At 43.3% G+C, this 27,961-nt stretch overlaps 1 protein-coding gene across 1 annotated transcript; it reads left to right on the forward strand.

The window, feature by feature from the left end:
• The first annotated feature begins 64 nt into the window (after positions 1–64).
• LOC121567618 (NF-kappa-B inhibitor zeta-like) lies at positions 65–27,961 on the forward strand. Its single transcript, XM_041877802.1, has 11 exons — positions 65–380; positions 1,548–1,669; positions 1,781–1,805; positions 2,805–2,845; positions 2,980–3,812; positions 5,413–5,518; positions 19,706–19,852; positions 24,218–24,278; positions 26,337–26,500; positions 26,719–26,808; positions 27,093–27,961. Exons 1-11 carry the CDS (start codon positions 155–157, stop codon positions 27,108–27,110), a joined length of 1,833 nt encoding a protein of 610 aa, XP_041733736.1. The 5' UTR covers positions 65–154; the 3' UTR covers positions 27,111–27,961.

Here is a 27,961-nt window from a genome sequence, read left to right on the forward strand (position 1 = left end):
ACTGAGGGATTTAAGACAAAACGGACCTTGAACGCTGGTATTTACAGGCTATGACTCCCAGGTAAACAGTCCGTCTGTTTCAATATCTTGAGTGTTCTCCGTTTGATTTTGTTTCAAACTAATACATTACCCCACTGCTGCAAAGTGGAGCGAGATGCGTGGGCCATATAAAAGTAAGGAGAACTCGGGCAGTGAATGCATCCATACTTTTGAGGGGAAACGGGACATTGGAAACGGGCTGTTTAGGAGTTACGACTCACCTATGCCAGGAGAACCTGCCAGCTACTCGGAGGGGCCAAATTCCCCTACTGGAGGTATCCTGACAAGTTTGGACGACGGCCATGAGAATGGGCCTTCGACACTGGACTATTCTTTGACAGGTCAGCACAATTTAGTGACTGTCTTCCTTGTATAATCAAATGTCATTATCTAACCAAATATGATAATTTAAGAAGTTGACGTCCATAAATGTTTTATCACAACCTTACTGAAAGTGAGAATGACCACTTCAGTGCGTCAATTTGTGTTGAGTAGTCTACATTTAGACTAAAGGTGCAATACATAAGCTTTCTAGTAACACTTTACACCAACCTGGTCTCAGAGAATTTCGTATTATTCTGTACGAAACCCAAGACGGTCCATTTAGTATGGTATGTATTAATTTGTGGATGTCCATCATCAATTTCGTATGATATGTTACGAATTACAATTCGTATTATATGTTAGCAACTTTGCGCAAAACATACAAAATATTAAGAATTTCCAAACCGTACAATACATTAAGAATTTGCAAGATATATGATATGTTATGAATTCCAATTTGTTGTGGCTAACTTTAGCTAGGTGGCTAGGTGTCTAATGCTAACGTTAGCTAGCTGGCTAACGTTAGCTAGGCTAGGGGTTAGGGTTAAGGTTAGGATTAAGGTTAGGAGTTAGGTTAAAGGGTTAAGGTTAGGGTTAGCTAAAATGTTTAAGGTTAGGGAAGGGCTAGCTAACATGCTAAGTAGTTGCAAAGTATCTAAAAAAGTAGTAAGTATTTTAAAAGTTGCTATTTAGCTAAAATGCAAAAGTCTTTGGGTTGCTAGACGTTTGCGTTATACCCCCACCCATTCACCCTCCTTTCATTTTTGCGTCAAGTAACCAACTGTCTTATGTAACCATACCATACCAAACATAACATAGCATAATCATTTGAGTGTCCCGGAAACAAGTTTACTATGTTTCGTCTAGTCCGAGACCAGGCTGCACATCCAGGTATAATGCTTTATAACTTGTTATAAGCATGTATGAGCCTTTATATTGTCTTACAACAAGCAAGGCTCATACTGTTGATTGTTCATATACTGTACTGTGCAATCTATATGGTTCATACAGTACATGTGGTTACTTTTTTTTAATTACATTAAGTCATATTTTAGGCCTTACTATTTGGAATGAGTGATACATTTTAGGATAATCTGATCATCAGTTATCACGTTTCTTTTTAGGCTATCTGTCTGAATTCACAAATAAATTGCATTCTGTTGCAACATGGTTTTATTCATCAGGTCCAAAACGCTCCAACTATGACGGTGAGAAAAGGTACCTGGGAGTCAGGGTCAAAATGCCTGTGAGAGACATGCTTAATAACATTCGCATAGCGAAAGGAATGGACCCAAAAAATATCCAGGTATGACATACTGTATATTCACTGTGGCTAAATTGCTTGGAAGATAATTTCCACATTCCCCAGTCCGATGTTTTGACATATTCACAATTGATCCTTTACGTCTTTCTACAGGGCAACAGCGGCAAGGCATTGAAAGGTTAGAAAAAAACTCCTCAAAATTCTATTACGCTTATGTTGTTGGCCTATAACCAAGATTGAACACTTCTGGCAGTCTCGTCAAAAGTGTGTCTTGTTCTGCTCCAGAATTAGGGTTGTTTACCTTTTGCAAACAGAGTCATTTTATTTATAATTTTTTTATTTCACCTATATTTAACCAGGTAAGCCAGTTGAGAACAAGTTCTCATTTACAACAGCGACCTGGCCAAGATAAAGCAAAGCAGTGCGATAAAAACAACAACACCGAGTTACATATGGAATAAACAAAACGTACAGTCAATAACACAATAGAAAATCTATATACAATGTGTGCAAATGTAGTAAGTTATGGAGGTAAGGCAATAAATAGGCCATAGTGCAAAATAATTACAATTTAGTATTAACACTGGAGTGATAGATGTGCAGAAGATGATGTGCAAATAGAGATACTGGGGTGCAAATAAGCAAAATAAATAACAATATGGGGATGAGGTAGTTTGGTGGGCTAATTACAGATGGGCTGTGTACAGGTGCAGTGATCAGTAAGCTGCTCTGACAACTGATGCTTAAAGTTAGTGAGGGAGATAAGAGTCATAAAGTGTTTGCCAATGGGTGAGGCTGATCACACGCTGTTCACACTCATAAAATGTAGTCAAGACTTTACTTAAAGCCTATGGATATAATGCAGAATAATGTACACATAAAGTATTAGTAAGACATATGCATATTTTACATCTTAGTATTGTTTGATAATAATACAGTATATCACAGCCATTTTGAAAAGGAGACTTGTAGGGTACAGATAACTAACAATACAAGTTCAAACGTGTTATTGAATTTCATCATTACATTATGAACATAAATAACACTGAAAACTGTCACAACAACAATTATGTGTTATTACACAAGCATTTATGTTGTGGGTAAGGGCATGCAACAGCAAAGATACTGTCAACTTCATGAAACCTGCTATCAAAATTCCTTATTATATTCTTCACAGGAGAGAAGAAACGGGTAAATAGAGATCGCAGAAGTAGCAAGGTGAGTGATTTACAGGACAGTCAATTAATAGGCCTACATGTCTTTTCATAATTTCACCAGGTGTGCCTTGCTCTAACTTGGACGGCTCAGCACTCAACACTGCATACTTAATATGTGTGCCCACTGTGTTTCAGAGAAAACAACCTACAAAGAGCCTGGAGGAACTCGCCATAATAGTAGAGGTATTGGAGGAGGATCTCAAAGCCAGCAAGCCATACAGCCAGTCTAACAAGTCTGAGTCACCCGATTACAGCCCAGAGCCCAACGAGCAACCATGGAATATTCCAGAGCCACTCCAACATAGCCACTCAATGAAGTTCAGTCAGGAAAACAAGATGCCACAACAAGCCACAAACTACTGTATGTCAGAGCTCAACCTATCCCGCTCTGCAGACAAACACAACACTAGTGCCCCTCCACTGAACTCCCAAAGAGGGTATATCAACGACGAATCTGACAATATGATGCCCAGTCCAGATTCATATATGTCTTACTCCCCAAGCAGCACCAGTGAATGTCAAGTGCCATCTCCCCAAGATTCGGTCTTTGCTAGCCCCCTGTCCTCCAGCTATGAGTTAGGTCAGGATGGAGGTAGTGACTGCCAGGATAGCTTTAGCCCCCAGTGTCAGGATAGCTTTAGCCCCCAGTGCCAGGATAGCTTTAGCCCCCAGTGTCAGGATAGCTTTAGCCCCCAGTGCCAGGGTAGCTTTAGCCCCCAGTGCCAGGATAGCTTTAGCCCCCAGTGCCATAATAGCTTTAGCCCCCAGTGCCAGGATAGCTTTAGCCCCCAGTGCCATAATAGCTTTAGCCCCCAGTGCCAGGATAGCTTTAGCCAACATTGGCTCAGCTACATGGGCCAGGATTGGAACAGCGTAGCATACTTCTGGACCCAGCTCCAGAGGGAGGAGAGCTTACTGACGGGGGTCTCTGACACAGAGCTTCTGGCCACAGACAAGAACGGAAGGACGTAAGTTGGAATCACAATTTGTATATTACCCTTTTCATATTACTGAGCCTTGCTGAGCTGTAGCCTGGTCTTGTTAGGCATCCACCAGAGGTTGGAACAGTGGTGGAAACTAGCACTGTGCGGTTCGGGTCGACAATAGTGTGAAAAGGTTACATCGTAGTTATACCAACTGTTGATTTTAAATTGTATACCCCGGTAGGCTATATCAGTATAATAGCTGGAATGTTTATGGATGTTCAGAGAGAAATATGAGATGATATCACTCAGTTTGTCATTAAAGGCACTGTACAGAGACTGTATGTCACAATATGGTGAATGGATGTTTTGTAGTAATTTAATGAAATATTTGTTGTCCTAGGATAAACAATAACCTGTTACAGACATTTGTTTTCCTACAATAATTCACAAACAACAAATGATGCCAAGACATACTGAGGGTATCTAATAGGCAGCAGTTAGGTGTTAGTGTTGTTACATTCCCCAGCAAGAAAAGCAAAAATTGTCGCTCAAACAGAAGGGGGAACTAACAAAGAGTCACTGACAACAACTAAAACGAAATAGGTGGGGTGTTAGGAGGGGTTCTGAAAGACATTCATAGGGGTGTCCAATGAAAGTTGACTAGCAACAACAACTGGGACCTAAAAGACACCCACCATGAGAGCCCATTACACTTGCCAAAGAAGAGGCAAACACATTTTTAAAAAACAGACCAAACTGAAAGACAGGAAGTAAACCAAAAAGTGGAGTAAAATGGAAACAGGGAATATCAGATAAAGGATTGTTTGTCTATAAATAAAATAGGGAGAGACAACTAAATGTGTTAACCCTCCACATCTCTCAAGACAACTGGAGTACTGGTCCAGCCACTCTTAAATATCACCTGGGGCAGCACAGGTGAAACACCTTCCGACTAACGAGATGAACAAGCCAGCACAGGTGTAACACATATTGACTAAGGAGGTGACACCAATCGATGTGCCCCACGTGCTAACGTCCAACCTCGAAATATAAATGGAAAAACCAAAGCCTGTAACAGTGTTCTGAAGAAATGTCCTCATACAGTACTACATTTTTTACATTTACATTTTAGTCATTTAGCAGACGCTCTTATCCAGAGCGACTTACAGTTAGTGAGTGAATACATTTTTCATACTGCATACTACATACTCATGACTCATGGGGCGTTGACAGGAATTACACAAAAAGTAAACAATGACTGAAAATCCATGACCCATATTGATATAGGAGGACAATAGACAAATAATTGAATGGTTGATTTTAGTGACAAAGACAGGAAGATATATCTATCTATCTAACATTAATGTTGCAGTGACATTTCATGTTCTTGATATAATTGATAATGAAAAAAAATGATTATTACTTTCAAGCAACCACTGATTAGAATCAGGCTCACATTAATTATCATTGGCCAGCCACAGTACAAAACAAAATTCCCACATTGTTGATGTAGGATTGCAATGTATCATCTAGTACATTAATGTCAAACTGCACTTTAATGCATTCATGTTGTTAACCATTAAAACTCACAGTGACAATAATGTGAGTACACTATAAATATGTTTATTGCTTCTTTCTTTAGAGCTCTCCACAGAGTTGTGGGTCAAGGCAAGAGGGCCCTGGGATATGTGATTGCCAAAAGGATGGCAGCTCTGAACAGACTGGATGTCAAAGACTCAGAGGGAAAGGTAAATCAAACGAAAAAGATAGTATGACTGAAATTGTTTTCTGGTTGTTCAAATTCATTCAGACGTTCAGATAACTTTGAAGCAACTGTATACTAGTGCTGAGCTATTAGTGCTTTTTGAGGTCGGTTCGGTTTTGGTTCGATTATAAAAAAATAATCACGGTTATCGATTTCAATTACTTTTTTAGTTTAGACATTAAATGCACTAGGCATTATGTGGGTTGAGTGCTGTAACACAGAATAAAATAATTAATAAAAGTCCCATGATGGTAGTGACTGCCCATTACTGCTTATCACTTATTAACCATCATTTATTCACATTACTTTAATAAAATATGTGTTTTATTTAATTACTTTATTATTTCAATCCAAGTCATCATCTCATCTCTATAGAGCTGCTGCCTATGCTGTCTGACAAAATCACTATTTAGTAGTTCTTGAATGTAAATAAGGCATACTTTTATGACGGCTGAATACCAACTATCAATCACTTAGATCATGTATTTTCAGATAGAGATACAGTGCATTCGGAAAGTATTCAGACCCCTTTACTTTTTCCATATTTTGTTACGTTACAGCCATATACTAAAATATATATTTTTTAAAAATCCTCATCAATCTACACACTATACCCCATAATGACAAAGCAAAAACATTTTTTTTTTTTTTTTTTTTCAAAACGGAAATATCACATTTACATAAGTATTCAGACCCTTTACTCAGTACTTTGTTGAAGCACCTTTGGCAGCGATTACAGCCTCGAGTCTTCTTGGGTATGACGCTACAAGCTTGGCACACCTGTATTTGGGGAGTTTCGCCCATTCTTCTCTGCAGGTCCTCTCAAGCTCTGTCAGGTTGGATGGGGAGCGTCACTGCACAGCTATTTTCAGGTCTCTCCAGAGATGTTCGATCGGGTTCAAGTCCGGGCTCTGGCTGGGCCACTCAAGGAGCACGAAAAGAGCTTCTGGATATCAGAACAGCGATTACTCACCTCGAACTGGACAAAGATTTTTTCTTTAATGAGTAGGACGCGAAGGATATAATGTTGCTCCCAGACAAGGCCCAAATCCCTGTCATTCACATGAAGAAAATAAGGAAGTACAGGGGGCGGAGAGCAGGGTGCCTTGTGAGAATTTGTCAGCGAGTGGGTAACCTGCCTCTACCATCTGTTCTATTAGCCAACGTGCAATCACTGGAGAATAAACTGGATGAGCTCAGTTCGAGACTATCCTACCAACGGGACATTAAAAACTGTAATATCTTGTGTTTAACCGAGTCGTGGCTGAACGACGAAAAGGATAATATACAGTTGGCAGGGTTTTCCATGCATCGGCAGGACAGAACAGCTACGTCCGGTAAGACGACGGGTGGGGGTGTGTGTCTACTTGTCAATAACAGCTGGTGCGCAATGTCTAATATTAAGGTAGTCTCGAGGTATTGCTCGCCTGAGGTAGAGTACCTTATTTTGGTAGAGTACCTCCATTTGTTTTTACACTGCTGCTACTCGCTGTCTATTATCTATGCACAGTCAATTTACCCCTACCTACATTATCTCGACTAACCTGTACCCCGGCACATTGACTCGTTACCGGTACCCCCTGTATATAGCCTCGTTATTGTTATTTTTATTGTGTTACTTTTGATTATTTTTAAATTTAGTTTATTTTGTAAATATTTTCGTAACTCTTTCTTGAACTGCATTGTTGGTTAAGGGCTTGTAAGTAAGCATTTCACGGTAAGGTCTACACCTGTTGTATTTTGCGCATGTGACAAATAAAATTTGATTTGATTTGAACCACACTATCTACCAAGAGAGTTTTCATCTATATTTTTCGTAGCCGTCTATTTACCACCACAAACCGACACTGGCACTAAGACCGCACTCAACAAGCTGTATAAGGTTAAAAACAAACAAGAAAATGCTAATCCAGAAGCGGCGCTCCTAATGGCCGGGGATTTAATGCAGGCAAACTTAAATCCGTTTGACCTCATTTCTACCAGCATATCACATGTGCAACCAGAGGAAAAAAAACTCTAGGCCAACTTTACTCCACACACTGTGTCACGCTCGTTGAATGACGGGTCAGACCAAGGCGCAGCGTGATATACGTACATGTTTATTAAACTTAATAAACACACGACAAAACAACAAAGGAAACGAAACGTGAAGTCCAAGGTAGCACACACAACATACCTTAACCGGAACAAGATCCCACAACAAGACAGTGCCAATAGGCTGCCTAAGTATGGTTCCCAATCAGAGACAACGAGCGACAGCTGCCTCTGATTGGGAACCACACCGGCCAACATAGAACTATACATACTAGATCACAAACATAGAAAACGCACAACAAAGAATATACACACCCTGACTCAACATTTAAGCGTCCCCTGAGTCAGGGCGTGACACACTGAGACACATACAAAGCTCTCCCTCGCCCTCCATTTGGAAAATTTGACCATAATTATATCCTCCTGATTCCTGCTTACAAGCAAAAACTAGCAGGAAGTACCAGTGACTCGCTCAATTCGAAAGTGGTCTGATGACGCGGATGCTACGCTACAGGACTGTTTTGCTAGCACAGACTGGAATATGTTCTGGGATTCATCCAATGGCATTGAAGAGTATACCACCTCAGTCACCGGCTTCATCAATAAGTGCATCAACAACGTCATCTCCACAGTGACTGTACGTATATATCCCAACCAGAAGCCATGGATTACTAAAGGCTAGAGCTGCCGCTTTCAAGGAGCGGGACACTAATCCGGAAGTTTATAAGAAATCCCGCTATGCCCTCAGACGAACCATCAAACAGGCAAAGCGTCAATACAGGACTAAGATTGAATCCTACTACACTGGCTCTGACGCTCGTCGGATGTGGCAGGGCTTGCAAAATATTACGGACTACAAAGGTAAACCCATCCGCGAGCTGCCCAGTGACGCAAGCCTACCAGACAGCTAAATGCCTTTTATGCTCGATTCGAGGCAAGCAACACTGAAGCATGCATGAGAGCACCAGCTCTTCCGGACGACAGTGTGATCACGTTCTCCGTAGCCGATGTGAGCAAGACCTTTAAACAGGTCAACATTCACAAGGCCGCAGGGCCAGACGGATTACCAGGACGTGTACTCAGAGCATGCGCGGACCAACTGGCAAGTGTCTTCACTGACATTTTCAACCCATTCCTGACAGAGTCTGTAATACCTACATGTTTCAAGCAGACCACCATAGTCCCTGTGCCCAAGAAAGCGAAGGTAACCTGCCTAAATGACTACCGCCCCGTAGCACTCACATGGATAGCCATGAAGTGCTGTCACGTTCGTTGAAGGACGGGTCAGACCAAGGCGCAGCGTGAAATGCATACATGTTTATTTAAAACGATAAACACACGAACAAAACAACAAACCAACGTAACGTGAAGTCCTCAGGCTAAACACAAAACAAGCCTACACACGGAACAAGATCCCACAACTAAAGATTGCCAATAGGCTACCTAAGTATGATCCCCAATCAGAGACAATGAGCGACAGCTGCCTCTGATTGGGAATCACACCCGGCCAAACATAGAACTACACAACCTAGAATGCAACATAGAAATACTAACATAGAATATCAACACCCTGACTCAACATACAAGAGTCCCATGAGTCAGGGCGTGACAAGTGCTTTGAAAGGCTGGTCATGGCTCACATCAACACCATTATCCCGGAAACCCTAGACCCACTCCAATTCGCATACCGCCCCAACAGATCCACAGATGACACAATCTCAATCGCACTCCACACTGCCCTTTCCCACTTGGACAAAAGGAACACCTATGTGAGAATGCTGTTCATTGACTACAGCTGAGCGTTCAACACCATAGTGCCCACAAAGCTCATCAATAAGCTAAGGACCCTGAGACTAAACACCTCCCTCTGCAACTGGATCCTGGACTTCCTGACGGGCCGCCCCCAGGTGGTAAGGGTAGGCAACAACACATCTGCCCCGTTGATCCTCAACACGGGGGCCCCTCAGAGGTGCGTGCTAAGTCCCCTCCTGTACTCCCTGTTTACTCACGACAGCGTGGCCAAGCACAATTCCAACACCATCATTAAGTTTGCTGATGACACAACGGTGGTAGGCCTGATCACTGACAACGATGAGACAGCCTATATGGAGGAGGTCAGAGACCTGGCAGTGTGGTGCCAGGACAACAACCTCTCCCTCAACGTGAGCAAGACAAAGGAGATGATTGTGGACAACAGGATAAGGAGTCCGAACACGCCCCCATTCACATCGACGGGGCGGTAGTGGAGCGAGTCGAGTGTTTCAAGTTCCTTGGTGTTCACATCACTAAGAAACTATCATGGTCCAAACACACCAAGAAAGTCGTGAAGAGGGCATGACAACGCCTTTTCCCCCTCAGGAGACTGAAAAGATTTGGGATGGGTCCCCAGATCCTCAAAACGTTATACAACTGCACCATTGAGCGCATCCATCTCCACAGAGGAACTCTAGAGCTCTGTGAGAGTGACCTTCAGGTTGTTGGTCACCTCCCTGACCAAGGTCCTTCTCCCCCGATTGTTCAGTTTGGCTGGGCGGCCAGCTCTAGGAAGAGTCTTGGTGGTTCCAAACTTCGTCTATTTAAGAATGCTGGAGGCCACTGTGTTCTTGGGGACCTTTTGCAAAAAAATCTAAAAACCTGTTTTCACTTTGTCATTATGGGGTATTGTGTATTGATTGATGAGGAAAATGTTTTCTGTAATCCATTTTAGAATAAGGCTGTAACATAACAAAATGTGGAAAAAGGGAAGGGGTCTGAATACTTTCCGAAGGCGCTGTACCTCGCACAGCAACTGCTTTCTGTCCCTCTCGCGCGTTTTCTCTTCTTTCCGTCGACGAGGGCTCTGTGTTTGCCCCACACAGAACAAACAAGCTGGCACACCACATCTCACAGTTCCGGCTTGATTTGATTTATCTCTACAGAAACTGCGCATCGAGGTTAAAGAAAAAAACCAGAAAGAAATGGAATTCAATTAGTTGTTTAAAAAATGAAAAATTACAGAACTGTAATCACTCAGCACTACTAATCGCTCAGCACTACCGTATACAATCAGTGATAAAGCTGATATAGCTTGAGAAGACTGTCAAATAGGTGATTACAGGGTTGCCATGTTCGCAGTTTTCCTGGTAAATTGGGCTACTTTGAAAACGATGTCGCAGGTAAAATGTATTGGTCGCGGGTGGTGGGTTTTTGGGCTACTTCTAAATTGCACCGCGGTCGCCATTGCATTTCAATAAAAAGATATATATATATACAGTTGAAGTCGGAAGTTTACATACTCCTTAGCCAAATACATTTAAACTCAGTTTTTCACAATTCCTGACATTTAATCCTTGTAAAAATTCCCTGTCTTAGGTCAGTTAGGATCACCACTTAATTTTAAGAATGTGAAATGTCAGAATAATTGTAGAGAGAATGATTTATTTCATATTATATTTCTTTCATCACATTCCCAGTGGGTCAGAAGTTTACATACACTCAATTAGTATTTGGTAGCATTGCCTTTAAATTGTTTAACTTGGGTCAAACGTTTTGGGTAGCCTTCCACAAGCTTCCCACAATAAGTTGGGTGAATTTTGGCCCATTCCTCCTGACAGAGCTGGTGTAACTGAGTCAGGTTTGTAGGCCTCCTTGCTCGCACGCGCTTTTTCAGTTCTGCCCACACATTTTCTATAGGATTGAGGTCAGGGCTTTGTGATGGCCACTCTAATACCTTGACTTTGTTGTCCTTAAGCCATTTTGCCACACCTTTGGGGGTATGCTTGGGGTCATTGTCCATTTGGAAGACCCATTTGCGACCAAGCTTTAACTTCCTGACTGATGTCTTGAGATGTTTCTTCAATATATCCACATAATTTCCTTCCTCATGATGCCATCTATTTTGTGAAGTGCACCAGTCCCTCCTGCAGCAAAGCACCCCCCCAGCATGATGCTGCCACCCCCGTGGTTCACGGTTGGGATGGTGTTCTTCGGCTTGCAATGCACCCCCTTTTTCCTCCAATCATAACGATGGTCATTATGGCCAAACAGTTCTATTTTTGTTTCATCAGACCAGAGGACATTTCTCCAAAAAGTACAATCTTTGTCTCCATGTGCAGTTGCAAACCGTAGTCTGGCTTTTTTATGGCCGTTTTGGAGCAGTGGCTTCTTCCTTGCTGAGCGGCCTTTCTGGTTATGTCGATATAGGACTCGTTTTAATGTGGCTATAGGTACTTTTGTACCTGTTTCCTCCAGCATCTTCACAAGGTCCTTTGCTGTTGTTCTGGGATTGATTTGCACTTTTCGCACCAAAGTATGTTCATCTCTAGGAGACAGAACATTTCTCCTTCCTGAGCGGTATGACGGCTGCGTGGTCCCATAGTGTTTATACTTGCATACTATTGTTTGTACAGATGAACGTGGTACCTTCAGGCGTTTGGAAATTGCTCCCAAGGATGAACCAGACTTGTGGAGGTCTACAATTTATTTTCTGTGGTCTTGGCTGATTTCTTTTGATTTTCCCATGATGTCAAGCAAAGAGGCACTGAGTTTGAAGGTAGGCCTTGAAATACATCCACAGGTACACCTCCAATTGACTCAAATTATGTCAATTAGCCTATCAGAAGCTTCTAAAGCCATGACATCATTTTCTGGAATTTTCCAAGCTGTTTAAAGGCACAGTCAACTTAGTGTATGTAAACTTCTGACCCACTGGAATTGTGATACAGTGAATTATAAGTGAAATAATCTGTCTGTAAACAATTGTTGGAAAGATTACTTGTGTCATGCACAAAGTAGATGTCCTAACCGACTTGTCAAAACTATAGTTTGTTAACAAGAAATGTGTGGAGTGGTTGAAAATCTAGTTTTAATGACTCCATCCTAAGTGTATGTAAACTTCCGACTTCAACTGTATATGTATACACTAAATGTGGACACACCTACTCATTCAAGGATCTTTCTTTATTTTTACTATTTTTACATTGTAGAATAATAGGGAAGACATCAAAACTATGAAATAACACATATGGTATCATGTAGTAACCAAAAAAGTGTTAAACAAATCAAAATATATTTTATATTAAGCAGCCATCCTTTGCCTTGATGGCAGCGTTGCACACTCCTGGCATTCTCTCAACCAGCTTCATGAGGTAGTCACCTGGAATGTATTTCAATTAACAGGTGTGCCTTCTTAAAAGTTAATTTGTGGAATTTCTTTCCTTAATGCATTTGAGCCAATCAGTTGTGTTGTGACAAGGTAGGGGGGGTATACAGAAGAGAGCCCTATTTGGTAAAAGACCAAGTCCATATTATGGCAAGAACAGCTCAAAAAAGCAAAGAGAAACAACAGTCCATCATTACTTTAAGACATGAAGGACAGTGAATACGGAAAATTTCAAGAAAGTTTATTCAAGTGCAGTCGCAAAAACCATCAAGCGCTATGATGAAACTGGCTCTCATGAGGACCGCCATAGGAATGAAAGACCCAGAATCACCTCTGCTGCAGAGGATAAGTTCATTAGAGTTACCAGCCTCAGAAACTGCATTCCAAATAAATGCTTCACAGAGTTCAAGTCACAGACACATCTCAACATCAACTTTTCAGAGGGGACTGTGTGAATCAGGCCTTCATGGTCGAATTGCTGCAAAGAAACCACTACTAAAGGACACCAATAAGAAGAAGAGACTTGCTTGGGCCAAGAAACACGAGCAATGGACATTAGACCGGTGGAAATGTGTCCTTTGGTCTGTAGTCCAAATTGGAGATTTTTGGTTCCAACCGCTGTGTGTTTGTGAGATGCAGTGTGGGTGAATGGATGATCTCCGCATGTGTTGTTCCCACCTTAAAGCATGGAGGAGGAGGTGTTATGGTGTGGGGTTGCTTTGCTGGTGACACTGTCTGTGATTTATTTAGAATTCAAGGCACACTTAACCAGCATGGCTACCACAGCATTCTGCAGCGATACGCCATCCCGTCTGGTTTGGGCTTAGTGGGACTATCATTTGTTTTTCAACAGGACAATGACCCAACACACCTCCAGGCTGATAGTCAGCAGCAGCAGGTTACAGTTAAATATATACAGTGGGGAGAACAAGTATTTGATACACTGCCGATTTTGCAGGTTTTCCTACTTACAAAGCATGTAGAGGTCTGTAATTTTTATCATAGGTACACTTCAACTGTGAGAGACGGAATCTAAATTTTATGAAAATCACATTTTATGATTTTAAAGTAATTAATTTGCATTTTATTGCTTGACATAAGTATTTGATACATCAGAAAAGCATAACTTAATATTTGGTACAGAAACCTTTGTTTGCAATTACAGAGATCATACGTTTCCTGTAGGTCTGTCACGATCGTCTGAAGAAGCGGACCAATACGCAGCGCGTGGAGTGAACATGATGACTTTATTTAATAAAGCAACCACGAAAAACAACAAATGACGATAGTGAAGTCCTCTGTAACACTGACAGAAACATGGAACAATAACCCACAAAACAAAGGAGAAAACACACAGAATATATATGGCTCCCAATCAGAGATAACGAGCCGACAGCTGACACTCGTTACCTCCGATTGGGAGTCATAGACCAATCACCACTAGACACAAACAAAATGAAACTCACCCATCCCCAACACCACCAAATGAAATACACCCAAACCAATGACAATGAACAACCCTGGCTCAAATATCAAAGTCCATGGAGCCAGAGTGTCACAGTACCCCCCCCTAAAGGTGCGAACTCCGGGCGCACCAATATCAGGACTAGGGGAGGGTCTGGGTGGGCGTCTGTCCACGGTGGCGGCTCTGGCCCCGGTCGTGATCCCCACCCCACCACAGTCACAACCTGCTTCGGTAGCCTCCTCCCAATGACCACCCTCCAACTAACCCCCACCTGGACTAAGGGGCAACACCGGACTAAGGGGCAGCATCGGCCTAAGGGGCAGCACCGGGATAAGGGGCAGCACCGGGATAAGGGGCAGCACCGGGACAAGGGGCAGCACCGGGCTAAGGGGCAGCACCGGACTAAGGGGCAGCACCGGACTACGGGGCAGTACCGGACTAAGGGGCAGTACCGGACTAAGGGGCAGTACCAGGCTAAGGGACAGCACCAGGATAAGGGACAGCAACAGGATAAGGAGCAACACCGAGCTAAGGGGCAGCACCTGACTAAATGGCGGATCCTGGCTGGCTGGCTCTGGCGGATCCCGGCTGGACGGCTCATGGCTGGCTGACGGAACTGGCTGCTCATGGCTGGCTAACGGATCTGGCTGCTCATGGCTGGCTAACGGATCTGGCTGCTCATGGCTGGCTGACGGATCTGGCTGCTCATGGCTGGCTGACGGATCTGGCTGCTCATGGCCGACTGACGGATCTGGCTGCTCATGGCCGACTGACGGATCTGGCTGATCCTGTCTGGCGGAAGGCTCTGGCTGATCCTGTCTGGCAGAAGGCTCTGGCTGATCCTGTCTGGCAGAAGGCTCTGGCTGATCCTGTCTGGCAGAAGGCTCTGGCTGATCCTGTCTGGCGGAAGGCTCTGGCTGATCCTGTCTGGCGGAAGGCTCTAGCGGCTCCGGTCTGGCGGACGGCTCTGATGGCTCATGGCAGACGGGCGGCTTTGCAGGCTTTGGGCAGACGGGCAGTTCAGGCCCCGTTGGGCAGACGGCAGACTCTGGCCGTCTGAGGCGCATCGTAGGCCTGGTGCGTGGTGCCGGAACAGGAGGTACCGGGCTGAGGACACGCATCTCAGGGCTAGTGCGGGGAGAAGCAACAGGGCATGCTGGACCCTGGGGACGCACCGTAGGCCTGATGCGTGGTGCCGGAACTGGAGGTACCGGGCTGAGGACACGCATCTCAGGGCTAGTGCGGGAAGCAGCAACAGGGCATGCTTGGCCCTGGGGACGCACCGTAGGCCTGATGCGTGGTGCCGGAACTGGAGGTACCGGGCTGAGGACACGCATCTCAGGGCTAGTGCGGGAGTCGGAACAGGGCATGCTGGACCCTGGGGACTCCCATAACGCCTAGTGCGGGGAGCCGGAACAGGGCATGCTGGACCCTGGGGACTCACCTCACGCCTAGTGCGGAGAGCAGGAACAGGCCGGGCGGGGCTGGCGACGCGCACCGTATCCCTGGTGCGAGTGGCCGGAACAGGCCGGGCCGGGCTGGCGAAGCGCACCGTATCCCTGGTGCGTGGAGTAGGAACAGGCCGGGCTGGGCTGGCGGGCGCACCGTATCCCTGGTGCGTGGAGTAGGAACAGGCCGGGCTGGGCTGGCGAGCGCACCGTATCCCTGGTGCGTGGAGTAGGAACAGGCCGGGCTGAGCTGGCGACGCGCACCGCATACTTGGTGCGTATGGCAGGAACAGGCCGAACCGGGCTGGCGACGCGCACCTTACACTTAGTGCGAGGGACCGGAACAGGCCGTACCGTACGGGGAACACACACTACTGGCTGCACCTCGGGACTAGGAACGGGCCGGACCGAACTGGTTACACACCCCAGTACCTCACGCCGTGCCTCAACACCTTCCTTCCCTGCTTTACCCAGTAGCCCCCTTGACCTGGTAGCCCACTGAATCCGTCCCTTCTCTGCCTCCGTCAGCCCCCTTAACCTGGCAGCCCTCTGACTCTGCCTTGTGGCAGCCTCCTGCTGCTCCGTCGCCCAAGCCATGTGCCCCCCCCAAAAAATTTATTGGGGTTGCCTCTCGTCCTTCCGACGTTGGCTCTGCCGACGCCGTTGCTCCTCTCTCCGTCGCCTCTCCTCTGTTTCGCTCCATGGACGGCGATCCATGCCGTCCAGGATTTCTTCCCACGTCCAGGACCCTTTACCGTCCAACAGTTCCTCCCATGTCCAGACCCTTTGCTCCTGGACGCGCTGCTTGGTCCTTTTTTGGTGGGTTATTCTGTCACGATCGTCTGAAGAAGCGGACCAATACGCAGCGCGTGGAGTGAACATGATGACTTTATTTAATAAAGCAACCACGAAAAACAACAAATGACGATAGTGAAGTCCTCTGTAACACTGACAGAAACATGGAACAATAACCCACAAAACAAAGGAGAAAACACACAGAATATATATGGCTCCCAATCAGAGATAACGAGCCGACAGCTGACACTCGTTACCTCCGATTGGGAGTCATAGACCAATCACCACTAGACACAAACAAAATGAAACTCACCCATCCCCAACACCACCAAATGAAATACACCCAAACCAATGACAATGAACAACCCTGGCTCAAATATCAAAGTCCATGGAGCCAGAGTGTCACAAGGTCTTGACCAGGTTTGCACACACTGCAGCAGGGATTTTGGCCCACTCCTCCATACAGACCTTCTCCAGATCCTTCAGGTTTCGGGGCTGTCGCTGGGCAATACGGACTTTCAGCTCCCTCCAAAGATTTTCTATTCGGTTCAGCTGAGTCTGGAGACTGGCTAGGCCACTCCAGGACCTTGAGATGCTTCTTATGGAGCCACTCCTTAGTTGCCCTGGCTGTGTGTTTCGGGTCGTTGTCATGCTGGAAGACCCAGCCACGACCCATCTTCAATGCTCTTACTGAGGGAAGGAGGTTGTTGGCCAAGATCTCGCGATACATGGCCCCATCCATCCTCCCCTCAATACGATGCAGTCGTCCTGTCCCCTTTGCAGAAAAGCATCCCCAAAGAATGATGTTTCCACCTCCATGCTTCACGGTTGGGATGGTGTTCTTGGGGTTGTACTCATCCTTCTTCTTCCTTCAAACACGGCGAGTGGAGTTTAGACCAAAAGCTCTATTTTTGTCTCATCAGACCACATGACCTTCTCCCATTCCTCCTCTGGATCATCCAGATGGTCATTGGCAAACTTCAGACGGGCCTGGACATGCGCTGGCTTGAGCAGGGGGACCTTGCGTGCGCTGCAGGATTTTAATCCATGACGGCGTAGTGTGTTACTAATGGTTTTCTTTGAGACTGTGGTCCCAGCTCTCTTCAGGTCATTGACCAGGTCCTGCCGTGTAGTTCTGGGCTGATCCCTCACCTTCCTCATGATCATTGATGCCCCACGAGGTGAGATCTTGCATGGAGCCCCAGACCGAGGGTGATTGACCGTCATCTTGAACTTCTTCCATTTTCTAATAATTGCGCCAACAGTTGTTGCCTTCTCACCAAGCTGCTTGCCTATTGTCCTGTAGCCCATCCCAGCCTTGTGCAGGTCTACAATTGTATCCCTGATGTCCTTACACAGCTCTCTGGTCTTGGCCATTGTGGAGAGGTTGGAGTCTGTTTGATTGAGTGTGTGGACAGGTGTCTTTTATACAGGTAACGAGTTCAAACAGGTGCAGTTAATACAAGTAATGAGTGGAGAACAGGAGGGCTTCTTAAAGAAAAACTAACAGGTCTGTGAGAGCCGGAATAGGTGATCAAATACTTATGTCATGCAATAAAATGCAAATTAATTACTTAAAAATCATACAATGTGATTTTCTGGATTTTTGTTTTAGATTCCGTCTCTCACAGTTGAAGTGTACCTATGATAAAAAAGTACAGACCTCTACATGCTTTGTAAGTAGGAAAACCTGCAAAATCGGCAGTGTATCAAATACTTGTTCTCCCCACTGTATATATTTAACTGTAACCTGCTGCTGCTGACTATCAGGCAGTGACCAGGTTGTTACTGAGTGAGTGAATGGTGGGAGGGCCAGAGGGGTGTGTGCGTTGAGAGCACTGGTTGAGCGAACCGTATCATGCGAAGGGTTTTACTCATGCTCAGTTCTAGGGTCTGGAGCGCAGCGTGAGTGGAAATTTGAAATGGAAGTTATGGAACTCCCTCGCGTGCTTCTGTTATGGGACAAAGTCCACAATGAAAATTACATTAAATGTAGAGAATTATAGGGTACATTTGCATCTGTTGGCCATCAAGTAGGCTATTAATTTCCATGCTATTGTAGGCTACTGTAGCCTACCATTTGATACAGTACAATAAATATGCTGAAATTACGATATCACTGGAGTCATGCAAATCAATTTGTGCCACTTGTGTAGCCTACCTGGAGCTGGCAAACGGATTTAATAAATGGCCTATAAATGAGTTTTTTGTTGTAGCCTTGTGTTATTATGCAATTGTTAATGGCCATTTTAGTTAATTAAATGGGAAGTTATCAATTGTGATCATGGTCACAGCTCTATCGCGAATGTATCATTCTCCACATTTAATGTCAGTTTCATTATGGACTTTTCCCTGAAGTGAGATGTTGTCCTTTCAGGGGCTATAGGCTACCTGCATCTAGCTCCGCAGACCATGGCAAAGTTGAATTGCAATTATAAACCCAGATTTTAGTCAGTACCTTATGCCTATTGAAATAACAAGTCAATCTCGCAAACAGGCCATTTATAACAGTTTGTAGTCTTAACATCTGGCACATGATGAAGGCACAGTTGCCAGAAAATAACCTAACATGAGTTTTTTCAAGTTTGTCCAAGTGTTTCTTGCACAGAGATTGAGATCCTCTGTCCAACTTTCATCACTCAAATTCTCCTGTCAGATTTATCTATAGTTATGCACAAGCGCAAACAGGATTTATTTATAACTATAAACTGGGTGGTTTGAGCCCTGAATGCTGATTGGTTGAAAGACATGGTTATCAGACTGTGTACCATGGGAATGACAAAAAATTACTTTTTACTATTCTAATTACATTGTTAACCAGTTTATAATAGCAATAAGGCTCCTCAGGGGTTTGTGGTATATGGCCAGTATACCATGGCAAAGGGCCAGAACAGCCCTTAGCCGTGGTATATTGGCCATATACCACACCTCCTAGGGCCTTATTGTATAATCATAGCAGTCAAAACAATTTAAAATGATCTGGAGAGTTTAATAAGGGCGATTTATCTTTTCTCTTGCAACATTCTTAAACTTGCAAGAATTATTAGAACCGAATTTTGCTTCTTAGCCTACTTCGTTAAAAATTACATAGATATTCCTTCTTAATTCACTCGATAACATTATGATAAAAGGGTGTCATGGATAAATGTGGCAACTCTGTTGCTGCAACAAACAAAAAAAAGGGCTAGTTTTCAGGCCTTGTTTGCTGGTTTTCTGAGGTCTTTGGTTTAGACATTTTAGCTAGACCTGGCAACACTGGTTGATTAAGCCCCTGACTTCTGTTCCCAGACTGCACTTCACCTGGCTGCACAGAAGAACCAACACCTGATGGTGGCTGATCTGATTTGCCATGGTGCCTGTGTGAACGAGAAGGACAGGTGTGGTAAGACATGCCTGCACCTCAGTGCTGAGAATGGATACGTGCCAGTTCTGGAGGTAAATACAGCCATCTGACATGCAATACTGGCAGGCCAAACCTGTTGTGTGAGCTGAGCTCTTTAAAGGTTCGCTTGAAATAGTAGAGTATTTGAAGTATTTTTGGGAGGCACTTCAAACGCTCAATTTTAACGAGCTACCCTGTAATTATGATTACATAACGTATAGCATACTGCAGCATCTTCACAACCCAGGAAACATGTTTGTCATGTTACTGTGTACAAAGGGAAACAAAGGTCTGATTTCATTATTACTGAAACAGGATACAAGTGAAAAATATAAAGATCCAGTCCATTAAAAACATTGGAGGCCCCTTACACTTCAGTGTTGTGATGTATAGCAAAATGTATAGCGCATAGAATTAAAAAGGTATTTTTACATTACCATGTAGTTTACCAATAGAATGGTCTGATGGTGATGTGGATATACTCGGAATACATATCCCAAATGAAATAAATGATCTCACTCCAATACATTTTAATAGAAAGTTAGCAAAAATAGATAAGATCTTGCTACCATGGAAAGGTAAATACAGTTGAAGTCGAAGGTTTACATACACCTAGGTTGGAGTCATTAAAACTCGTTTTTCAACCACTCCACAAATTTCTTGTTAACAAACTATAGTTTTGGCAAGTCGGTTAGGACATCTACTTTGTGCATGACACAAGTAATTTTTCCAACAATTGTTTACAGACAGATTATTTCACTTATAATTTACTGTATCACAATTCCAGTGGGTCAGAAGTTTACATACACTAAGTTGACTGTGCCTTTAAACAGCTTGGAAAATTGACATCATGGGAAAATCAAAAGCAATCAGCCAAGACCTCAGAAAATAAATTGTAGACCTCCACAAGTCTGGTTCATCCTTGGGAGCAATTTCCAAACGCCTGAAGGTACCACGTTCATCTGTACAAACAATAGTACTCAAGTATAAACACCATGGGACCACGCAGCTGTCATACCGCTCAGGAAGGAGATGCGCTCTGTCTCCTAGAGATTAACGTACTTTGGTGCGAAAAGTGCAAATCAATCCCAGAACAATAGCAAAGGACCATGTAAAGTCGGAGGTTTACATACACCTTAGCCAAATACATTTAAACTCAGTTTTTCACAATTCCTGACATTTAATCCTAGTACAAATTCCCTGTCTTAGGTCAGTTAAGATCACCACTTTATTTGAAGAATGTGAAATGTCAGAATAAAAGTAGAGAGAATGATTTATTTCAGCTTTAATTTCTTTCATCACATTCCCAGTGGGTCAGAAGTTTACATACACCCAATTAGTATTTGGTAGCATTGCCTTTAAATTGTTTAACTTGGGTCAAACGTTTCGGGTAGCCTTCCACAAGCTTCCCACAATAAGTTGGGTGAATTTTGGCCCTTTCCTCCTGACAGAGCTGGTGTAACTGAGTCAGGTTTGTAGGCCTCCTTGCTCGCACACGCTTTTTCAGTTCTGCCCACAAATATTCTATAGGATTGAGGTCAGGGCTTTGTGATGGCCACTCCAATACCTTGACTTTGTTGTCCTTAAGCCATTTTGCCACAACTTTGGAAGTATGCTTGGGGTCATTGTCCATTTGGAAGACCCCTTCCTCATGATGCCATCTATTTTGTGAAGTGCACCAGTCCCTCCTGCAACAAAGCACCCCCAGAGCATGACGCTGCCACCCCTGTGCTTCACGGTTGGGATGGTGTTCTTCGGCTTGCAAGCACCCCCTTTTTCCTCCAAACATAACTATGGTCATTATGGCCAAACAGTTCTATTTTTGTTTTATCAGACCAGAGGACATTTCTCAGAAAAGTACAATCTTTGTCCCCATGTGCAGTTGCAAACCATAGTCTGGCTTTTTTATGGCGGTTTTGGAGCAGTGGCTTCTTCCTTGCTGAACAGCCTTTGAGGTTATGTTAATATAGGACTCGTTGTACTGTGGATATAGATACTTTTGTACCTGTTTCCTCCAGCATCTTCACAAGGTCCTTTGCTGTTGTTCTGGGATTGATTTGCACTTTACGCACCAAAGTACGTTCATCTCTAGGAGACAGAACGCGTCTCCTTCCTGAGCGGTAAGACGGCTGCGTCCCATGGTGTTTATACTTGTGTACTATTGTTTGTACAGATGAACGTGGTACCTTCAGACGTTTGGAAATTGCTCCCAAGGATGAACCAGACTTGTGGAGGTCTACAATCTTGGCTGATTTCTTTTGATTTTCCCATGATGTCAAGCAAAGAGGCACTGAGTTTGAAGGTAGGCCTTGAAATACATCCACAGGTACACCTCCAATTGACTCAAATTATGTAAATTAGCCTATCAGAAGCTTCTAAAGCCATGACATCATTTTCTGGAATTTTCCAAGCTGTTTAAAGGCACAGTCAACTTAGTGTATGTAAACTTCTGACCCACTGGAATTGTGATACAGTGAATTATAAGTGAAATAATCTGTCTGTAAACAATTGTTGGAAAAATTACTTGTGTCATGCACAAAGTAGATGTCCTAACCGACTTGCCCAAACTATAGTTTGTTAACAAGAAATTTGTGGAGTGGTTGAAAAACGAGTTTTAATGACTCCATCCTAAGTGTATGTAAACTTCCGACTCAACTGTATATATATATATATATATACACTGCTCAAAAAGATAAAGGGAACACTTAAACAACACAATGTAACTCCAAGTCAATCACACTTCTGTGAAATCAAACTGTCCACTTAGGAAGCAACACTGATTGACAATATATTTCACATGCTGTTGTGCAAATGGAATAGACAACAGGTGGAAATTATAGGCAATTAGCAAGACACCCCCAATAAAGGACTGGTTTTGCAGGTGGTGACCACAGACCACTTCTCAGTTCCTATGCTTCCTGGCTGATGTTTTGGTCACTTTTGAATACTGGCGGTGCTTTCACTCTAGTGGTAGCATGAGACGGAGTCTACAACCCACACAAGTGGCTCAGGTAGTGCAGCTCATCCAGGATGGCACATCAATGCGAGCTGTGGCAAGAAGGTTAGCTGTGTCTGTCAGCGTAGTGTCCAGAGCATGGAGGCGCTACCAGGAGACAGGCCAGTACATCAGGAGACGTGGAGGAGGCCGTAGGGAGGGCAACAACCCAGCAGCAGGACTGCTACCTCCGCCTTTGTGCAAGGAGGAGCAGGAGGAGCACTGCCAGAGCCCTGCAAAATGACCTCCAGCAGGCCACAAATGTGCATGTGTCTGCTCAAACGGTCAGAAACAGACTCCATGAGGGTGGTATGAGGGCCCGACGTCCACAGGTGGGGGTTGTGCTTACAGCCCAACACCGTGCAGGACGTTTGGCATTTGCCAGAGAACACCAAGATTGGCAAATTCGCTACTGGCGCCCTGTGCTCTTCACAGATGAAAGCAGGTTCACACTGATCACGTGACAGACGTGACAGAGTCTGGAGACGCCGTGGAGAACGTTCTGCTGCCTGCAACATCCTCCAGCATGACCGGTTTGGTGTGGGGTGGCATTTCTTTGGGGGGCCGCACAGCCCTCCATGTGCTCGCCAGAGTTAGCCTGACTGCCATTAGGTACCGAGATGAGATCCTCAGACCCCTTGTGAGACCATATGCTGGTGCGGTTGGCCCTGGGTTCCTCCTAATGCAAGACAATGCTAGACCTCATGTGGCTGGAGTGTGTCAGCAGTTCCTGCAAGAGGAAGGCATTGATACTATGGACTGGCCCGCCCGTTCCCCAGACCTGAATCCAATTGAGCACATCTGGGACATCATGTCTCGCTCCATCCACCAACGCCATGTTGCACCACAGACTGTCCAGGAGTTGGCGGATGCTTTAGTCCAGGTCTGGGAGGAGATCCCTCAGGAGACCATCCGCCACCTCATCAGGAGCATGCCCAGGCGTTGTAGGGAGTTCATACAGGCACGTGGAGGCCACACACACTACTGAGCCTAATTTTGACTTGTTTTAAGGACATTACATCAAAGTTGGATCAGCCTGTAGTGTGGTTTTCCACTTTAATTTTGAGGGTGACTCCAAATCCAGACCTCCATGGGTTGATACATTTGATTTCCATTGATAATTTTTGTGTGATTCTGTTGTCAGCACATTCAACTATGTAAAGAAAAAAGTATTTAATAAGATTATTTCATTCATTCAGATCTAGGATGTGTTATTTTAGAGAAAAAAACATATGGGGGATTGGAAGTGATGCAGACAATTACATTGATGGAAGTTACAATCTATCTACAATATTAAAGCTGATCTACCCCCTAAAGAAATTTAAAAAAAGGGAAACAATGGTTAGTTCCCACAATGAAATTGATACCCTGAACCTCAGCAAGATCTTATGGTGTCTAATGGTATACATATTTCTTTTTTTAGGTTCTGAAAAATATGATGAAAGAAGGGATTTATGTAGATGTCGAAGCTACAGATAATTGTGGTATGTTTGGCTTTCTTGTTCTCATAGCCTATTCAGAGCCTTCCATATTAAAAAACTCTTAATGTAAGTTTTATATTTAAAGCTGCAATATGTCATTTTTGGGGTGAGTTATAGATCTGTCATTCTCATTGAAAGCAAGTCTAAGAAGTGGTAGATCTACACAATGTCCTGGAATATGGACTTATCTCAACATAAGACCACTTTTGAGGCATGAAAACATTTAGTTTAGAATGAACTGTCCCTTTAGGAATGCTCATTCAATATGCTACCTGAGGGGTCAACAAGGAACAATAATGCTAGCCTATTCAGCTGGTTCTATTCATATCAAATAAGTTGATGATTTTAGATTTACAGTATATGCAGTGCCTTCAGAAAGTATTCACCCCCTTGACTTATTCCATATTTTGTTGTGTTACAGCCTGAATTCCAAATGTATTAAATATATGTTTTTTTCTCACCCATCTACACACAATACCCCATAATGTCAAAGTGAAAACATGTTTTTAGAATTTTTTGCAAATGTATTGAAAATGAAAAACAGAAATAAGTATTCACACCCCTGAGTCAGTACATGTTAGAATCACCTTTGGCAATGATTATAGCTGTTAGTCTTTCTCTGTAAGTCTCTAAGAGCTTTGCTCACCTGGATTGTACAATATCAGACCAATGTTCTTTTCAAAATTCCTAAAACTCTGTCAAATTGGTTGTTGATTTTCAAGTCTTGCCATAGATTTTCAAGCAGATTTCAATCAAAACTGTAACTCTGCCCCTCAGGAGCATTCACTGTCTTCTTGGTAAGTAACTCCAGTGTAGATTTGGGCTTGGGTTTTAGGTTATTGTCCTGCTGAAAGGTGAATTAATCTCCTTGTGTCTTGTGCAAAGCAGACTGAACCAGATTTTTCTCTAGGATTTTGCCTGTGCTTAGCTCCATTCGGTTTCTTTTTTATCCCGAAAAGCTCCCCAGTCCTTAACTATTAGAAGCATACCCATATCATGATGCAGCCACCACTATGCTTGACAATGTGGAGAGTGGGACTTAGCAATGTGTTTTCTTGGATTTGCCCCAAATATAACACTTTGTATTCAGGACTAAACGTAAATAGCTTTTTTTATTTTGCAGTATTACTTTAGTGTCTTGTTGCAAACAGGATGCATAGTTTGGAATATTTTTATTCTGTACAGGCTTCTTTTTTTTCACTCTGTCAATTAGGTTAGTATTGTGGAGTAACTACAATGTTGTTGATCCATCCTCAGTTTTCTTCTATCACAGCCATTAAACTCTGTAACTGTTTTAAAGTCACCATTGGCCTCATGGTGAAATCCCTGAGCGGTTTCCTTCCTCTCCGGCATCTGAGTTAGGAAGGACACCTGTGTCTTTGTAGTGACTGGGTGTATTGATACACCATCCAAAGTGTAATTAATAACTTAAAAGTCTGCTTTTGTTTATTTTTACCCATCTACCAATAGGTGCCCTTCTTTGCGAGGCATTGGAAAACCTCCCTTGTCTTTGTGGTTAAATCTGTGTTTGAAATTCACCTTACAGATAATTGTATGTGGGGGGGTACAGAGATGAGGTAGTAATTCAAAAATCATGTTAAACACTATTATTGCACACAGAGTGAGTCCATGCAACTTATTATGTGACTTGTTAACTTTTTACTCCTGAACTTATTTAGGTTTGCCATAAAAAAGGGATTGGATACTTATTGACTCAAGACATTTCAGCTTTTAATTTGTAATTAATTAGTAAAAATGTCCCAAAACGTTATTCCACTTTGACTTTATCGGGTATTGTGTGTAGGCCAGTGACAAAAAAATCTCAATTTAATACATTTTTAATTCAGGCTGTAACACAACAAAATGTGGAAAAAGTAAAGGGGTGTGAATACTTTCTGAAGGCACTGTACATTGAAAAATCCATGACCACAATGTCATTGTCATAACCCATGTTTCGTCCAGTGTTAAATTCCCCTTTGCCTTACATACTTTGATAGGTTTTGGGTGGTTGGTCTTATTCTACACTGCCTCATGTCTGTGCTTGGTGTGTATTGCGGTCAGGACTCAGTGTGTTTCAGTGTGCAGCAGTGGCTCTGAATGTCATCGTGCGAGAGCTGGAGAGAACTGTGGCCCCCAGTCAGATGAGACTCCACACACTGCGCAAGGAGCAGATGATGGAAACACTGGAGTGTCTGCTGCAAATGGGAAGCTACCATCACACTCTGGTCAGTGACTCCGTATGATATAGGCTGTTAATGTTTGGAATTTGGATGTCATAATGTGTTTATTTAAGTTATTAAGCTAAGAATGTATTACGTTTGAATGAATCCACACAAATATATAGATCCTGGAGTACTTAAAGAACCATTCATGCTCTGTTTGCTTGACAGAGTTAAGACTTAAAGTGCAGGAGATTAAAATGCTGTCAACTACTCTCCCTCAGGATAATCACTGTGGGGAGAATGCAAATGAAGTGGGAAGCAAAATGGAGTCCTACAAGTTTATGCACGGAGTAGACTCCAGACCCAGTAAGGTGAGCTACTTCTTAACTTGTTCAGTATTTTTCATATGATTGCCAAGGGGGGTTGTAGACAAAAAAAGAGGCCTTATTTACAGTACTGTACATTTTAGTTTATCTTTGTTTCAGGCTGTTTTATTGAACACACAAATGCAAATGATAATTTCTTGCTGTACTAGAAGAATGGTGTTTTTGATGTATTTGGTTACAGTTTGATTTAATAGGGTCCTCGATGAAATTAATAGTTTCCAGAATCTATTCGATTTATGGTTCTAATTAGGTGTTTATCTCTTTCTTAGGGGAACTACGTGACCTAGATGGTGTCCATCCACACAGCTGTTCCTTATGAAATGATGTGTGCATCTGCCAAGCAAGGCATGCCAGAGAACTGACAGTAAATGTTTCTGAGTTGTTACAAGCTTGAACTTGTCTTGGAGAAAGGCCAATGTGGTTTAGAAAATCTTTAATTGTTGTATACCTAGTTCTTTGTTACGTGGCTTTAAAGTGAGCAGCTTTCTTCAAGGCAAGGTACAAGTCTTATGTAAAGCATCCAAAGTTTTATCTAAGCTAAAACACGATTGTAAATTGAGTGTTTTTGTGGCTTGTGATAAGACTTTGGTTGCACATTAGCTGGTTTCTGTGAAACTTCCACTGTTTGTTACATTAAAGTAACAAAATATAAATGCAAGTTAAGCTCAATGTTATTTGGTGAATGTGATATTTGTGCTGTATGTAATACAGCAAGGGAGTCAAATTCTTTCATAGTTATGTCTTGGAGGGAAAGTGATATTGTTCAAAGCAGCCAGTTTGGCCGGAAAGTAGACAACAAGTCGCAAACATGTTGTTACATGGGTGAATACTTTCCTATCATACTTCATTACAGAGGTGTGTGGAGTATGACTTCCATTATACGTGTGTGTGTGTGTGTGTGTGTGCGTCTGTGTGTCTGTGTGTGTCTGTGTGCGTGTGTGTTTCTGTGTGCATGTATATTTTTCTTCTGTAATGAATACCAAGGTTATCAACAATGTGTATAGGCCTATATGGTGAATGTATGTTAAAGGTGCAATCCATACGTTTGTCTCAGCTGATGGAGAGGGTCATTGCAAGTGCAAAACAAAAAAAAGTAAATTTTACATCTTATCCAGAGCGACTTACAGTTAGTGAGTGC

This window comes from Coregonus clupeaformis, chromosome 6, assembly GCF_020615455.1.
Source record: "Coregonus clupeaformis isolate EN_2021a chromosome 6, ASM2061545v1, whole genome shotgun sequence".
NCBI classification, from domain to species: domain Eukaryota; kingdom Metazoa; phylum Chordata; class Actinopteri; order Salmoniformes; family Salmonidae; genus Coregonus; species Coregonus clupeaformis.